Source organism: Capricornis sumatraensis, chromosome 20, assembly GCF_032405125.1.
Source record: "Capricornis sumatraensis isolate serow.1 chromosome 20, serow.2, whole genome shotgun sequence".
NCBI lineage: Eukaryota > Metazoa > Chordata > Mammalia > Artiodactyla > Bovidae > Capricornis > Capricornis sumatraensis.
In genome coordinates, this window is record NC_091088.1 from 67,723,601 (window position 1) to 67,739,564 (window position 15,964).

A 15,964-nucleotide genomic window follows, 5' to 3' on the forward strand; every position below is an offset into this window, starting at 1 on the left:
GTTCCTGCTGTTGTTGGGGGTAGGGGCCCCCACCTACAAGACTGCTGACCTCCGGCTCCTCCATCCTGAGTGCCCTATTGACCCCCGAGCCTCTCATCTCCAGCCTTGTACATTTCTGCCACGTCCTACCCCCACTCACCAATTTTAGCTAAATAGGCATGTTTTGTCTTGTTAACAAAAAAAGGAAAAGAAAAAAAAGTTCTTGGGACATTTGGAAACAATTTATTAATCAGCTATTTGTCATTTTGAAAGTGTTCTAAAGTGTGTCTGTGGATTATTGACAAACTCAATCCAATCATAAATCAGAGTTACTTGGGTGATATACTTTTTGAAACTAAATTATGAAAATCTTTTCTGTATTTTTTTTTTTGCCTTTTAATCAGTTTTATTGCAGTGTAATTTACATGAAATGCGTGCATGCTAAATCGCTTCAGTCGTGCCCAACTCTTTGCAACCCCATGAACTGTAACCCGCCAGGCTCCTCTGTCCATGGGATTCTCCAGGCAAGAATACTGGAGTGGGTTGCTATTTCCTCCTCCAGGGGGTCTTCCCTACCCAGGGATTGATCCAGTGCCTCTTACATCTCCTGCACTGGCAGGTGAGTTTTTTTTTTTTTTTTTTTTTAATCACTAGCACCACTTGGGAAGTGTCTTACATGCAATAAAATTCAGTGAACATACTGATGAGACTTGACGAATGTATGTTGTCATGCATATAAATTCCTGTGTAATCAAGATACTCTTTCCAAAACTCCCCAAAGGTTCCCTTTGCAGTAATCACTTCCCCCACCCCCTTAACCCTTGGTAACCACTGGTCTTCATTCTCTCCCCTAGACTGTCATGTAACTGGAATCATACATATTGTACAAATAGCAATAGATCATTCCTTTTTATTAAGAAAGAGTCCGTTGTCTGAGGAGAAGGGAATGGCAACTCACTTCATGCCTGGAGAATCCCAAGGACCGAGGAGCCTGGTAGGCTACAGTCCACAGATTGCAAAGAGTCGGAAAAGACCGAGCGACTTCACTTTCACTTTCTTTCCATTGTCTGAATTTACTATAAATAACTTATTCCTTTAGCTGTTGATGGACTTATCTATTACAAAACTGGATTGCTTCCCACTTTTGATTATTTTAAGTGGGATGAGTTGAACTGCATCTCCCTTCTACCCCCACACATTTATAGATGTTGAAATCCTAATGTGCAGTAGACCTCAGAATATGATCTTATTCCGAAATAGGGTTGTTGCAGATGTATGGAATTAGGGTGACCTCATTTTGAATTAGGGTGGGCCTCTCCTCAGACTCAGAAGTTCACGCCTCCAGCCCCTCCTGCTTCAGACCCGAAGTCCACACCCCCGGCCCCTCCTCCCTCAGACCCGAAGTTTACGCCCCCATGACCTCCTTGCTCAGTACTCCAGGAATCTGGGAACCTCCCAGGCTTGCAGGTCTTGGATTCTGAGCATTGAATTTATTAAATTGTCCCAGAAAATCGACAAATAACTCGTGTATTTATGCCACTTATTTATTTGTTTTCATTGAGGTATACTTGATTTTCAGTACTACATTAGTTTCAGGTGTATAACAGTGATTCAAATTTTTAATGGATTACATTCGGTTTAAAGTTTTTATGGAATACTGGCTGTCGTCCCTGGGCTGCACAATATCGTCTCGCAGCTGTTTTGTTTTATACATAGCGAGGTCGTAGGCACACGTATTTTTAGATGAGGAAACAGGCTGATCCATTTGAAAGACAGAGGACCCAGATCCGGAAGCGACAGCTGCCTCGCTGGGATCCTGGGGTCCCTACTGCGCGGCGCTGAACTTTTAAGCGGAGCGAGTGTGACGTCATCGGAACAGCGCCTAGGCCCCGCCCCCGAGGCCCCGGCGCCGGAAACTACCATTCCCAGCAGCAGCAGCGCTCGCAGTCCGTCCCCATAGGTCTCACCCTGGAGGCCCCGCCCCGCCCCGCCCCTTCCGGAGGCGCGGGGTCCGGCGGCGCGTGCCGTTCCGCACGTGGGTCCGGGGCGGCGCGCTCCTGGTGCAGGCTCCGGGGCTCGGGGGTGCGGGCGGCTGCAGTGAGACTCCCGCTCCGGCCAGGCATGAGCCGCTACGTTCTGCCGCTGTCCGTGCTGGGCACGGCCGTGGGCGGCGCCGTGCTGCTCAAGTGAGTGCGCGCGGGTCTCAGGCGCGGTAACGGCGGGCCGGTGGGCTTGGACGGGGAGGGAGGGCCGGGTGGAGACGCCAGCTCCTCGCCCACCCAGGAGTCCTCCAGTCCACTCATCCAGCAGTGCTCCCAGAGAATGCGGGGGCAAGCCTGGGCCCCGAGCGGGCAGGTCACGGCCCAAGGTCGGCCAGAGAGAGGGGCGGATCCGGGCCCTGGTAAACGTTTTGGTCTAGTTATTTCCGGACTTTCAGTGCATTAATTCATTCATTCAGCAGATACCTACTGGGCACCTCCCGTATGTCACGTCCTGGCCCAGATGCAAGGAACGTGTATGCCATCTAAGCTCTCCTTGTCCGGAATCAGAGAAACAAGTTAGAGTGGTCCAGCTCAGTCAATGGAAAGATCGTTACTGCGTGGGATATACACGTAGGACAGTTCTTCCCTGTGGTTCCTGGGCTAATTCACTAAATAAAAACAAGACAGGGGGCTAAGGGGTGCAAACTGTTAGTTATAAAAGAAACCACAAAGAGATATTGTACAACCAGGGGAATATAGCAACTCTTTTACAGTAGATATGAATGGAATATAACCTTTAAAAGTTGTAAAGCATTATGTTGTACACCTGTACCGTATATAATATTGTATACCAACTATTCTTCAATATAAGAATCCCCCCCCCGCCCCCAACTCCAAACCAAAATACAGCAACCAAATATTCTACAGCAGCACCATTCAGTAGAACTTTCTGTGAAGATGGAAACCTTTTACATTTGCCCCGGCTATTATAAGCCATACAGTGTGACTGTTGAGCACCTAGAAATATAACCATGTTATGCTTGTAGTAACAGTATTATACTGTACACTTAAAAATTTGTTGAGACAGTAGACCTCACATTAAGTGTTCAGGATTAGCACTACGTAGTTTATTGCAGTTACACAAGAGCTGGGAGTTAGGCCAGAAAGTGATTGCAATATTGAAGTATCTTTTTTTTCCCCTCTCATAAGGGGTTGAAGGATAGACTGACTGACTGTTAATCTCTTTGCATATATACGTTTAGGCTTGTTCATCTGCTCTGTGATGAGGGTTCATTTTGAAGTTGTTCCTCCTGATCCAATGAAGTCTTTTTTGTGTAGCCGGCTGCTATCTTGTTTTTTATAAACTCCTGCTTTGTAAATATCAACCGCCTTTTTTTGGGAAGCTCTAGGAAATGGAAATAATTTTTCCTTATCATAGAAATCATTGGGAAATTCCCTGGTGGTCCAAGGGTTAGGGCTTGGCACTTTCACTGCCGGGGCCTGACTGGTCAGTCCTTCGTTGGGGAAGTAAGAACCCTCAAAGCAGAAGGCATGGTCCCCCAAAAAATTCATTGGCTGCTCTTTTTATTTTTATTCATGCTGATGTCTGTTAGTTCTGAAAAAGCTTAAAAATAATAATGAATACCAGCATGGGAAGAATAAAAGCAAGCTGAATGCCCTGGTTGGGGACAGGGAATATGAATATTTATTTTTAATTAAAAATGACCCTCTTGTCTGGAGGGGACACTGTTTCTCTGGCCAGCTTCCTGTTGGGGACATTTAGTTGTTTCCAGTATTTAGCCTCTGGAATATGGACATAGTAGCGGAATAAGGCCCTCCTGCCCTCTCCTGCACATCCTAATGGCCAGAACCCATGACTGTGTTTCCTTACTGGTCAAAGGGGACTCTGCAGATGTCATTAAGAACCTCCGTAATGGGAGATGATCACCAGGTGGCCCCAGTGTCATCACAACGGTACTCACAAGAGGGAGGCGGAAGAATCAGAGCCAGACACTTAGTGCTGCTGTTGCTGACTTTGAAGGCAGAGGAAGGGGCCACGAGCCCAGGGAGGCAGGTGGCCCTTAGAATCTGGAAAAGGCTCGGGAAGAATTCTCAATTCTCCCTTGCGCCTCCAGAAGGAACACAGCTCTGCCGACACCTCAGTTTTATCCTGTGAGACCCGTCTGGGACTCTGACCTGCAGACTCTATTGTGTGGTTTTAACCCACTGAGCTGGTGAAATGTTACAGCAGCCGTAGGGGTCGGACACGGGGTCTTTATCAGCTAACGATGGTTATGACGAGGAGGCTTCCCCACACCAGGCGGTGCTGAGTAACTACAGGGCTCCCTCGGGTTGTGTGATACTGTTCCCATCCTTCCGCTGGGGGAGCACAAGCTCAGAGCGGTCGCTTGTCTGAGATCGTAACCGCTGGGGGCACCTGCAGTGAGAGTGGACAGACAGATGGAACTGACCTCCCGTTTCCTACCTCCAGGGACTTTGTCGCCGGCGGGGCTTGTCCCAGCAAGGCCACCATTCCCGGGAAGACTGTCATTGTGACTGGTGCCAACACGGGCATTGGGAAGCAGACCGCCTTGGAGCTGGCCAAAAGAGGTGGCGTCCCGTTGGGCACCTGCTTCTCGGCGCGGGGCTCAGGCCCGAGACCTGGTGGTGGAGGATGGGATTCCCCAGGGGGGGTTAAGATCTGGTGTTAAGACCTGGTGGTGGACGGTGGGATTCCCCTGGGGGGATTAAGATCTGCTGTTAAGACCTGGTGGTGGACTGTGGGATTCCCCAGGGGGGGTTAAGATCTGGTGTTAAGACCTGGTGGTGGACGGTGGGATTCCCCTGGGGGGATTAAGATCTGCTGTTAAGACCTGGTGGTGGACTGTGGGATTCCCCTGGGGGGGTTAAGATCTGCTGTTAAGACCTGGTGGTGAACGGTGGGATTTCCCTGGGCGGGGGGTTAAGATCTGATGTTAAGACCTGGTGGTGGACGGTGGGATTCCCCTGGGGGGTTAAGATCTGGTGTTAAGACCTGGTGGTGGACGGTGGGATTCCCCTTGGGGGGTTAAGATCTGCTGTTAAGACCTGGTGGTGGACTGTGGGATTCCCCTGGGGGGGTTAAGATCTGGTGTTAAGACCTGGTGGTGGACGGTGGGATTCCCCTGGGGGGTTAAGATCTGGTGTTAAGACCTGGTGGTGGATGGTGGGATTCCCCTTGGGGGGTTAAGATCTGCTGTTAAGACCTGGTGGTGGACTGTGGGATTCCCCTGGGGGGGTTAAGATCTGGTGTTAAGACCTGGTGGTGGACGATGGGATTCCCCTGGAGGGGTTAAGATCTGGTGTTAAGACCTGGTGGTGGGTGGGAGGGGGTTTCATGTTTGGGAACACATGTAAGAATTAAAGATTTTAAAATTTAATTAAAAAAAAAAAAAAAAGACCTGGTGGTGGACGATGGGATTCCCCTGGGGGGGTTAAGGCTTCTGATTCTTCCAGTTTTGAAAGTGGCAGAAACAAATGCAGGCTGGCATAAGCCCCAAAGCCTGGTGTCCTGGAAGGGGGCGGATGGGTCCAAGGGCTCAGAGGAGCCCATGGACAGTCAGCAGTTTCTGGTTGGCTTTTTCTCTGCATCGGCCTCGCCCTCTCCTATGCTGGTTGGACTCAGTCCTGGTGACTGGGTTAGGGCCTGGGTCAGAGGTTGGGAGTAAGACTTGACTTCAGGCTCTTCCAAGCTTATTGACCAGGTCTTTAACAGGAGGAATGGCCCCTTCGATTTGGGTCTGTTTGATGTTTTTCTCATTGTAAGAGCGGGCTTATGGAGAAGTGCCCTCCTCAGCACACAGATCTCTCTGTTTAAAAAAAATTTATTTATTTTTGGCCCCACTGTGTGACATGCAGGATCTTAGTTTCCTGACCAGGGATCAAACCGTGCCCCCTGCACCGGAAGCTCGGATTCCTAACCACCAGACCACCAGGGAAGTCCCCACAGAGCTCCCTTTTGAATTTAGAATCAGTGGGGTTTCTGGGGGGACAGGCATCCCGGTTTTTGTTTGAAGAGCTGGAAGACTGGAGTTGGGAGGGAGAGGCCGGGGCAGGTGTGAGGGCTGGGGGAGGCCAGGACCTCTCCTTGGGGGGCTCCAGACACGGTGGCCAGTGAATGCGTCCCTGCTGGATCAGCCAGGCCTGAGCTGCATGTTCGCCCCGAGGTCAGAGTGATGGGGGCCGTGATGGGTGGTCCTCTGCCCCTGTGCCTCACCACATGGGATTTCCCCCACGTAGGGGCAGGTGTTCCTTTCCGGACCTGGGAGACTGGAACTTAGGCCAACACACCTACCACCATCCAAGGGCGGGCTGGCCCTGCGAGGATGGATGGAGCCCGGACTTGATGAGCTCTGTCCTGGACTGTGTGATGGGGCAGCCAGTGTGTAGGAGGCGGCTGGTCCACCCCAGGGGAGCCCCAAAGACCCACACAGCATCGTGGTTGCCCATCCTTTTCTCAGACCCTGTTTCTCCTCACTTCTCTAATTTGAAAAAAAAAACAGTTATTATTTTTTTTAATGGGTGTATTAAGATTTAATTCACACATTTAAAAATACACACTTCTGTGATTTTTAGTATATTCACAGAAATGTGCAACCATGCCTGCTCCCCATTGTAGAACATGTTTCATCACACCCGAAATACAACCTGGGTCCTCTAAGCCATCGCCCTCTTAATCTCCCATCCTCTGCAGAGCTAGGAAGCCACTGGTCTTCCTTCTGTGGATTTGCCTCTTGGGGGCGTTTCAGATTAATGGAATCATACACCGTCCTTTTACATCTGCTTTCTTTGAGTGAGCATCGTGTTTGTGAGGCTCATCCGTGGTGTAGATGTTTTGGGATTTCCTTCATTTTCATGGCTGGGTAATATTCCACTGATGCATGGACCACGTTTCCCTGAATAATTTTTTAAAAACTATTGGAGTATAGTTGATTTACAGTGTTGGGTTAGTTTCAGTTGGGCAGCAGAGTGATTCTGTTTTAAACACACATGTATCTATCCTTTTTCAAATTCTTTCCCATTCAGCTCATTACAGAATATTGATCAGAGTCCCCTGTGCTCTCCAGGAGGTCCTTGTTGGGTATCTATTTTATATACAGTAGAGTGTATATGTTAGTCCCAAACTCCCACTTTATCCCTCCCCCTCCCTGTTCATTCTTCCCTCGGTGGACATTTGGGGCGTTTCTACCTCAGCAGTGCCTCTGTGAACGTTAGAGTACATGGTTTTGTATGGACTTACTCTTCATTTATCTTGGGTACATACACTTAGGAGTGGATCTTTTTTATGTTTATTAAAAAACTTTGTTTCTCGTCTGGCTCTTTCAGGAGGCAACATCATTCTGGCCTGTCGAGACATGGAGAAGTGCGAAGCGGCGGCCAAGGAGATTCGAGGGGAGACCCTTAATCACCGCGTTAACGCCCGGCACCTGGACTTGGCCTCCCTGAAGTCCATCCGAGAGTTCGCGGCGCAGGTCACTGAAGGCAAGAGAGAGGCCGCTGGCCTTGTGAGGGAGGGCTTGCGCGGCCGGGCCGTGGCCGGGGACCGCACCGGGCAGGCCCTGGAGCCGAGTGTTGCTCACTGCCTGGTTCTGTTCAGTCTTTGGGTGAAGATTTTACACTGTTTTCCTTTCTGACATTTTCACGTTTGCATATTTGTCACTTTTGCGTGTGGGAAAGAAAAAAGAATAACATCTCGCGACATGTGGCTTTTATGTGGAATGCAGACTGTGCTTTGTTCTTTTGGCCACACTCCGTGGCTTTTAGGATGTTAGCTCCGGGCCAGGGACTGAACCTGCCCCCTGGGCAGTGAAAGCCCAGGGTCCACTGGATCGCCAGGGAGTTCCCGGAATTCAGATTTTAGTTTCCCTAAAGGTTTTTTTCTAGAAACTGAAGTCTGATTGTTTGCAGCGTTGTGTGAGTTCCTGCTGTAGAAGAATGTGAGCCCGCTGTACGTATGCATGTATCTCCATAAAGGGTCTTTCCTGGTGGCTCAGTGGTAGAGAACCCGCCTGTCAGTGCAGGAGATGTGGGTTCGATCCCTGGGTCAGGAAGATCTGCTGGAGAAGGAAATGGCAGCCCACTCCAGTTTTCTTGCTGGAGAATCCCATGGACAGAGGAGCCTGGCGGGCTACAGCCATGGGGTTGCAAAGAGTCAGACACCACTGAGCGACTCCACAGCAACAAAATCATCTCCGTAAAGTTTTGTTGACGCACAGCTGGGCCCATCGACTTCCATATTGTCTGTGGCCGTTTTAGTCCTTCAAGGGCAGGATTCAGTGGAGACAGACCAAATCGCCTGCAGAACTGAAAGTATTTGCTGCCTGGTCCTTTACAAAAGAAGGTGACCGAGTCCCACTCTCCAGGAAAACCAAGTCCTTCTGTCTGAGCTGGGCTCCTGGGAGAAGCAGAGGCCGGGAACGGGTTTGATGTGTAGGAGGCAGAGGAAGAGTTAACCAGGAGGAGAAGGGCAGAAACACCGACTCACCCACCGTTTGCTCAGGCTCTCTGGTGCTGAGGTGACTCCGGGGACACTGACCTGAGTCAAATTCAGGCTCTGTCTCTGGAGCGCCTGGGGCCGTGTCGGCCGTGAGGACCAGTGACTCACAGGGGCCCCGCAGGCACGACGCAGAGCACCAGGAGTGCCCGCCTTCTCTGCTGGGCATCTCCTGCAGAGCCAGGCGTGAGGCTGGCGTTCCCTTGCACTTCCATCTCCTTGATGGCTGACTCACTCTTCCTGCTGCTCGCCACACGGTCTCGGAACCGCTTACATATTTATTTACTTTTCGGACAGGAGCAACATTTGCAAGCTTAAACGTTCAGAAGGTGCAAACGGGGCTACAGGGAAGCATCTTCCTGGCGCCCCCGCCCCTAGCTCCCTGGCTGCTGTCCTCAGACGGGCTCACTGCTTCCCCTGCTGCACGTCCTCTGGGGGGCCGTTTATGCGGGCGTAAAGCAGACGAGGGGATGCAGCTTCCCTCGGGATTTTTGTATGAACCGCAGCCTGATACACAGCCGCTACGGCCCCTTGCTTGTTGTCCCCAGCTCTCTCCTGGAGGCCCGGGCGGGCAGGGCTTTTTCTTTTATTGCTGTGGCTGTCTTCTGTGTGTGTGTTTCTCTCCCTGCCACCGTGGGATTTGCAGGGTCTAAGTTCCCGACCAGGGGTTGCGTCCATGTGCCTTGCTGTGGAAGCGTGGGGTCCTGACCACTGAACTGCCAGGGAATTCCTGTGTGTGTTTTAAAATTTTTATTGAAATGTAATTGACTTACAACGTTCTGTTAGTTTCAGGTTTATAGCAAACTTGAATTCTGGTCTAGTTATATACACACGTGAATGTTCACAAAAATACATTTTTTTTAAGACTTTTCTATTATAGATTATTACAAGGTATTGAGTATGGTTCTCTGCTATACAGTAGGTCCTTGTTGGTTATCTATTTTATATAGAGTAACGGGCATACGTTAGCCCCAGATTCCTAATTAATCCCTCCCTCTGCACCTTGGTAACCATAAGTTTTCTGTGTCTGTGAGTCTGTTTTGTAAATAAAGTCATTAGTATCCTTTTTTTTAGATTCCATATATAAGTGAGAGGATGAGATGGTTGGATGACATCGTTGACTCAATGGACATGAGTCTGAGCAAACTCTGGGAGATAGTGAAGGACAGGGGAGCCTGGCGTGCTGCAGTCCATGTGTTCGCAAAGGCTCGGACACAAACTTAGTGCCTGAACAGTAACAACGTATAAGTGATATCATGTAATTCTGCCTTTCTCTGGCTCACTTTACCTAGTGTGATCATCTCTAGGCCCGTCCCTGTTGCTGCTAATGGCCTTATCCATTCTTTTTTATGGCCGAATAATATTCCACTGTACCGTGTCTATTTATCTGTTCCCCTGTTGATGGACACTTAGGTTGCAGAAAGTACTTTTTGAGTGGATCATAATGAAGCCGTCCTACCTGGCAGGTAATGTTACCCATTTGTCCTTACCCCCATTTTCCAGAGGAGGAGCATGTTCACATCCTGATCAACAACGCGGCCGTGATGCGGTGCCCCCACTGGACCACCGAGGACGGCTTTGAGATGCAGCTTGGCGTTAACTACCTGGGTGAGGCTGCGGGCTGAGTGGCATCGGCCCGGGATGTGGGTGGGGGCCCCCCATGGACCAGACGCAGGCTCCGGGAGGGGTCTTCCTCCGCTCTCCAAGGTGGCCGTGCGTGGGGTCACCTGGCAGCTCGGGGAGCCCCCTGTTCGTGGCTGGGCCTTCAGTCCCGGACCTTTCCTCAGCCTCTTGGCCTCTTGTCCCTCTGTCTGTCTGTCCCCCAGTGTCTGTCTGTCCTTCACTTGCTGGGTCAGTCTATCTGTTGTCACGCTGAGTCCGGCGGTAAGGCTGAGGGACGCTGGGTAGGCATCAGTCACAGGATTAGGGGCACCCTGATGACCTCGTGTGAACTTTACCACCTTCCTGTAGACCCTCTCTCTAAGTAAGGTCGCACTCCGAGGTACTGGAGGGTAGGACTTTTTTTCCCAGGGGTGTTTGGGGGGTGACATGGCTTCCCTGGTGGCTCAGGTGGTAAAGTATCTGCCTGCAGGGCAGGAGACCCGGGTTTGATCCCTGGGTGGGGAAGATCCCTTGGAGAAGGGAATGAGCAACTTAAGCACGCCCAGTTCGCCTGTAACACACATGTGCCTGTCTTCGTCCGCTGCTGGCTGGGACTGAGTCATGTGACCTGGTGGAGCTGCAGGGGAGACTGGGAAATGTAGCGTTTACTGGGCAGTCTCATGGGTAACCCAAAATTCTCACTAGAAAAGAAACGGAGAAAGGATTTTGAGAGACAGACAGCCCTCATAGAGGGCTATCACAGGACTTGGTGATAATTAGTTGTGGGGACTGTTTTGTGCATTGCAGGATTTTGTATTTTTGGGGTGCACCACAGGGCTTGTAGGTACTGTGCAGGGATTGCACCCAGGCTGCAGCAGTGAGATCCCAGCATCCTAACCACGAGGCCCCCAGGCAACTCCTGCACTGTGGGGTTTTTAGCTGCATCCCTGGCCCCACCCACTAGGTGGCAGTAGCGCTCCCATTCGGTCCTCAGCTCTGATGATGAAGATTGCCTCCAGACTTTGCCAAATGCCCCCTGGAGGGCAGAGGGGGACCTTGCTGAGAAACACAGGTTATGGAAGGAGGCCATAAGGTGATGTTCTCAGTAGGGTCCTAGCCCGGGACAGGAACTGGGGGAAAGTTGTCTTTCTGTTTCCTTCTTCCAGGCCACTTCCTTTTGACGAACTTGCTGCTGGACAAGCTGAAAGCCTCCGCCCCCTCGCGCATCATCAACGTCTCGTCCTTGGCCCACATTGCTGGGCACATAGACTTTGAGGACTTGAACTGGGAGAAGAGGAAGTATGACACGAAGGCGGCCTACTGCCAGAGCAAGCTGGCCGTCGTCGTCTCCACCAAGGAGCTGAGCCGGCGGCTTCAAGGTGCGTGTGGCTGAGCCTTGCTGGGCTCCCCTCTCCGGGGGCTCCGAGCCTGAAACGGTCCTGCCGTGACCCTGGGTGGATGGGAGGTCGAGCGGTAGCTCCAGGACAGAGCAGGCCAGCCCATGACACACTTACCACCCGCTCCCCGCCGGTGCCCGACGCGGACAGACAGTCGATGTCCGCCCTCTGCTCCTCCCAGCAGGCACCCGAGCCTTTGCTGTTCTAGGCCAGTGGAGCTTTGGCAGTATCTGGAGATGTCTGGGGAAGAGGGGCGGTTTGGGAGATGTTCCAGGCATCTCGTGGGCAGAGGCCAGGGGTGGTGCTCCACATTCTACAATGCACAGGATAAAGAATGATCCCAGCTCAGCGTCCGTAGTGCCAGAGCTGAAGAGCCTGCCCTTGCCCTTGCTTCTCAAAGAGGGTCTGATGACTGGCAGTGTGGGCTCACCTGAGCGCTTGTCATAACTGCAGCATCTCAGACCCCTCCCTGACCCACTGCTTTAGACACTAGCGGTCTGGGCTTCTCCAGCCCTCCAGGTGATGTTTGCACACTCAGGTTCAGAAGCTTTGCTCTGGGCAGCTGTGAGACAGCTGCCGTGCAAGATAAAAGCATGGATGTGAAGGTTTCAGAGCAGGAGGGTGACGGAGACTTGGGGGAGCCCCAGAGCCCAGGGCGGGCTGCACCAGCCTTCTGGGTAAGGGGTGGACCTGCTGTCTGCTTGCCTCACTCTTCCCTTCCGTCCCAGGCACGGGCGTGACTGTCAACGCCTTGCATCCCGGCGTGGCCAGGACAGAGCTGGGCAGACACACGGGCATGCACAGCTCCGCCTTCTCCAGCTTCACGCTTGGTAAGCCCCTTCTGGCCTGGGGTCCCTTAGCTGAATCCCTGTCCTCCCAACCTGGGGCCCAGGGCCCTTCCTCAGTGTACTAGGGTTCTCCAGGGACACTGAACCAAGAGGATATCCGGGGGTATTTAGAGAGATTGACTAGGAGGCTTTGGCTCATGCGTCTGTGGGGGCCTGATCTGTGTCGGAGGCCTAGGAATGCTGGCCCTGTAGTTCAGCCCAAACCCAAGGGCCTGAGGACCAGGGGAACCGCTGGTGTACGTCCCAGGCTGACTCGAAAAGCCGAGAGGGGTGGATGTCCGGGCTCAGCGTCTCACTCCCAGTTAACTTCCCAGTGCCCGCCCACCTTGGGAGGGTGGATTTCACAGACTTTACACGCACCCTCACAGACACCCCGGAAACAGTATTCTCCCTGCTCTCTGGGCATCTCGCGCTCAGTAAGCCCACACATATATTTTCTCTCTCTTTTACCTCTTGGCCGCCTTGCACGTGGGATCTTAGTTCCCCGACCAGGAATCAAACCTGTGCCGCCTGCATTGGCAGCCCCGAGTCTTAACCACTGGACCATCAGGGAAGATGCCCACACGTGAAATTAACGTCACGCTCAGAGTCTGTCTCAGGGACTATTTCTGCTTTACCCTGCATCTTCTTTTTCCCCTGAGTCTTCCCTGACTTCCCCGAAAGTCACTTTTATGTGTCTGCCCAGCCTGCCAGCCTCAGAACACCCTGGGAAACAGGCCAGAGCCTTGTGTGGTTCAGCTTTTCAGTTGTGTCTGACTCTTTGGGACCCCATGGACTGCAGCACGCCAGGCCTCCCTGTCCATCACCATCTCCCAGAGCTTGCTCAATCTCACGTCCGTTGAGTTGGTGGTGCCATCCGACCATCTCATCCTCTGTTGCCCCCTTCTCCTCCTGCCTTCAATCTTTCCCAGCATCAGGGTCTTTTCTAATGAGTTGGCTCTTCGTGTCAGGTGGTCAGAGTACTGGGGCTTCAGCTTCAGCATCAGTTCTTCCAATGACCAGTGAGAAAAGTGTTTCATAGGGGGAGGTCATGGGGCTGACTGCTTAGAGTCCAGCCATGCTTGGGATAGCTGCAGTTTCATCCCAAACTGGCTGGGCCACCCAGGGAAGGGACTTCTTTCCAAATCCCTATTTCCCTATCTGCCCAGTAAGGCTCATAGCAGTACCTGTCTCACAGTGGGGAGGACTAGATGAGGCCGCCCTTAAAAGGATCAGCACAGTGCCTGGCCCAGATTTAGGCTGCATAAATAGTGAGAGCTTTATAACTAGTGTTTGTTATCCTGGTAGACATTTTAGTTGGTGGCGGCTAGGTATCAAGAATCTTAAGCTGAGGCTGGCACTGGAGATAATACATAAAAGTTAGTTTAAGGAAAGATCGGGGTGGTGGGGGTACTTCCTTGGTGGTCTAGTAGTTAAGACTGGGCCTCCACTGCAGGGGCCACAGGTTCAATCCCTGGTCGGGGAACTAAGATCCCATATGCCATGCATGGTGCAGCCAAAAACAAAGCAAAAAGAAAGATCGGGTCAGGTGAGGACGTGGACTTTCCATTTTCCTGGGAAAAGCCAGGGGGGCTTCCTGGAGGAGGCAGCTTTCAGGCTGGTTCCTGCATTTGGAGTTGATTTGTCTGGGCAGTGCCAGGGAAGGGAGCTCCTGTGTAAGGAACCAGAGTGGCAAAGGCCTGGAGGTGAGCTCTGTGGGACTCCAGGGACCCTTCTGGCTTTGGTGGGCCCTGAGCAACCTGGGGTGAGGTGTACCTTCCTCTCTGAATGTCTGGACTGAACTCTCTGTGGACTGACTGCAGGGCCCATCTTCTGGCTGCTGGTCAAGAGCCCCCAGCTGGCAGCCCAGCCCAGCGTCTACCTGGCCGTGGCGGAGGAGTTGGAGGGCGTTTCTGGAAAGTACTTTGATGTACTCAAAGAGAAGCCTCCGGCCCCAGAAGCTGAGGATGAGGAAGTAGCCAAGAGGCTTTGGGCTGAAAGTGTCCGCCTGGTGGGCTTGGAGATCTCCCATGGATCCCATGGGGAAAGGGGACAGCCGCTCCCCAAATAACCGCTGGGAACAGGCGTGGAGGCCACCGGGCAGGCAGAGCCGCCAGGGTGGAGCAGCTCACCAAGCCTAGCTGTCATGCCCGCAGCATCCACCAGGTGGCAGTATTGACAAGGGTCCGGCTAGCCAGCGCTATGGTTTTCTCAGTAGTCATGTTTGGATGTGAGAGTTGGACCATAAAGAAGGCTGAGCACTGAGTCTTTTGAACTGTGATGCTGGAGAAGACTCTTGAGAGTCAACCAGTCCATCCTAAAGGAAATCAATCCTGAGTATTCATTGGAAGGACTGATGCTGAAGCTGAAGCCCCAACACTTTGGCCACCTGATAAGAACTGACTCATTTGAAAAGACCCTGATGCCGGGAAAGATCAAAGGCAGGAGGAGAAGGGGACGACAGGATGAGATGGTTGGATGGCATCACCGACTCGATGGACATGAGTTTGCGCAGACTCTTGGAGACGGTGAAGGACAGGAAGGCTGGTGTGCTGCAGTCCCTGGGGTTGCAGGGTCGGACCCGACCGAGCGACTGAACAAGTTGCCCGAGGGGCACTGACTGCCACGCCTGCGGCTCCCTCTGGGTGGTGGCGTTGCCTCTTCTCTGGACACGGGGATTGGCCCCAGCTGAGCCTCTGGCCCAGGGCTGGCTGGCACAGTGTGCCCTGCTGCCAGCAGGTGGGCTGGGCCAGCGGACGCCTCCTTTGGGAATCCACACCAGGAGTTTGGGGCGGTGTCACCTGCCTCTGGTGTGGCCCATGCCTGAGACAGGATGCCTGTGGGCAGGTTTGTCCGATGCCGTCGAGTGGACTCGTGGTCCGCCGCGTGACTGTGCGCACCTCCGATCTCCTCGCTCAGCCTTGGCTTCCCCAGCTGTTCGCTCATCGCGTGGGGCCGACTTCCCCCTGGCTCGGAGAACGGCAGCTGCACCCTCCCTGCTGGTGGATCTTTACTGACGACCTGCCACGTGCCAGACCCCAGCGAGGTGCTGGAGACGCCCGCAGGAACAGACCCTGTTGTCTCCGTGTCATGCTGGTGGCATCACGGGGGGTGGGGGGCAGGGAGGAACCACTGAGGAGCCCAGAGGCCCGGGACCGCGACCACACAGATCCTCCAACTTGCTCTTTAATAGGAAAAGAAACCCCAAAACTGTAACTGAGTCATTGGTTTCACTTTCTTCCTTTACGTGTGTGTGTGGCGGGGGGAGTGCTAAGGACCTGGCCCGAAAGAACTTGGATTTATTACATTTAGAAAATGGGCTCTTGACTTAACTATCAACAGGGCAGTAAACGGCTCAGAAGTTCAGACTTTTGGGGACTAAAGGGGCCCATTCCTCCTTTCACATGGTGACCGTCCTTGAGGTCTGGGTGCCTTGCGAGTTAGAAGCGGGGCTGACGCTCCGCTTGGGCACAGCATGGAGGGGACCCCACAGAGCTCAGTTATCGAGGTAAAAAGTCTCTTAACGTTAAAATGTCTAATACTTGGGAGAACTGTGCAGGCCACATCGTACGATGCACAGAAGGGCAGAGAAGGACCCTGTCCTGAATGCCATCAGTGCCGAGGGGGTGGGTGGGGAGGGGCCGC

The 15,964-nt window shown here is 52.6% G+C and overlaps 1 protein-coding gene across 1 annotated transcript; it reads left to right on the forward strand.

Moving 5' to 3' along the window:
• The first annotated feature begins 2,069 nt into the window (after window positions 1-2,069).
• Window positions 2,070-15,656, forward strand: RDH13 (retinol dehydrogenase 13). The gene is made up of 7 exons (XM_068992331.1): window positions 2,070-2,165; window positions 4,453-4,571; window positions 7,326-7,481; window positions 9,997-10,101; window positions 11,262-11,474; window positions 12,221-12,322; window positions 14,143-15,656. Exons 1-7 carry the CDS (start codon window positions 2,101-2,103, stop codon window positions 14,388-14,390), a joined length of 1,008 nt encoding a protein of 335 aa, XP_068848432.1. The 5' UTR covers window positions 2,070-2,100; the 3' UTR covers window positions 14,391-15,656.
• The last annotated feature ends 308 nt before the right edge of the window (window positions 15,657-15,964 follow it).

Bases quoted from the DNA above. Each gene is read 5' to 3' on its own strand.
- RDH13 (XM_068992331.1), top strand. From the start codon at position 2,101: ATGAGCCGCTACGTTCTGCCGCTGTCCGTGCTGGGCACGGCCGTGGGC. The intron at 2,166-4,452 runs GTGAGTGCGCGC...TCCTACCTCCAG, and splicing joins GGCGGCGCCGTGCTGCTCAA to GGACTTTGTCGCCGGCGGGG. The intron at 7,482-9,996 runs GCAAGAGAGAGG...CCCATTTTCCAG, and splicing joins CGCGGCGCAGGTCACTGAAG to AGGAGGAGCATGTTCACATC.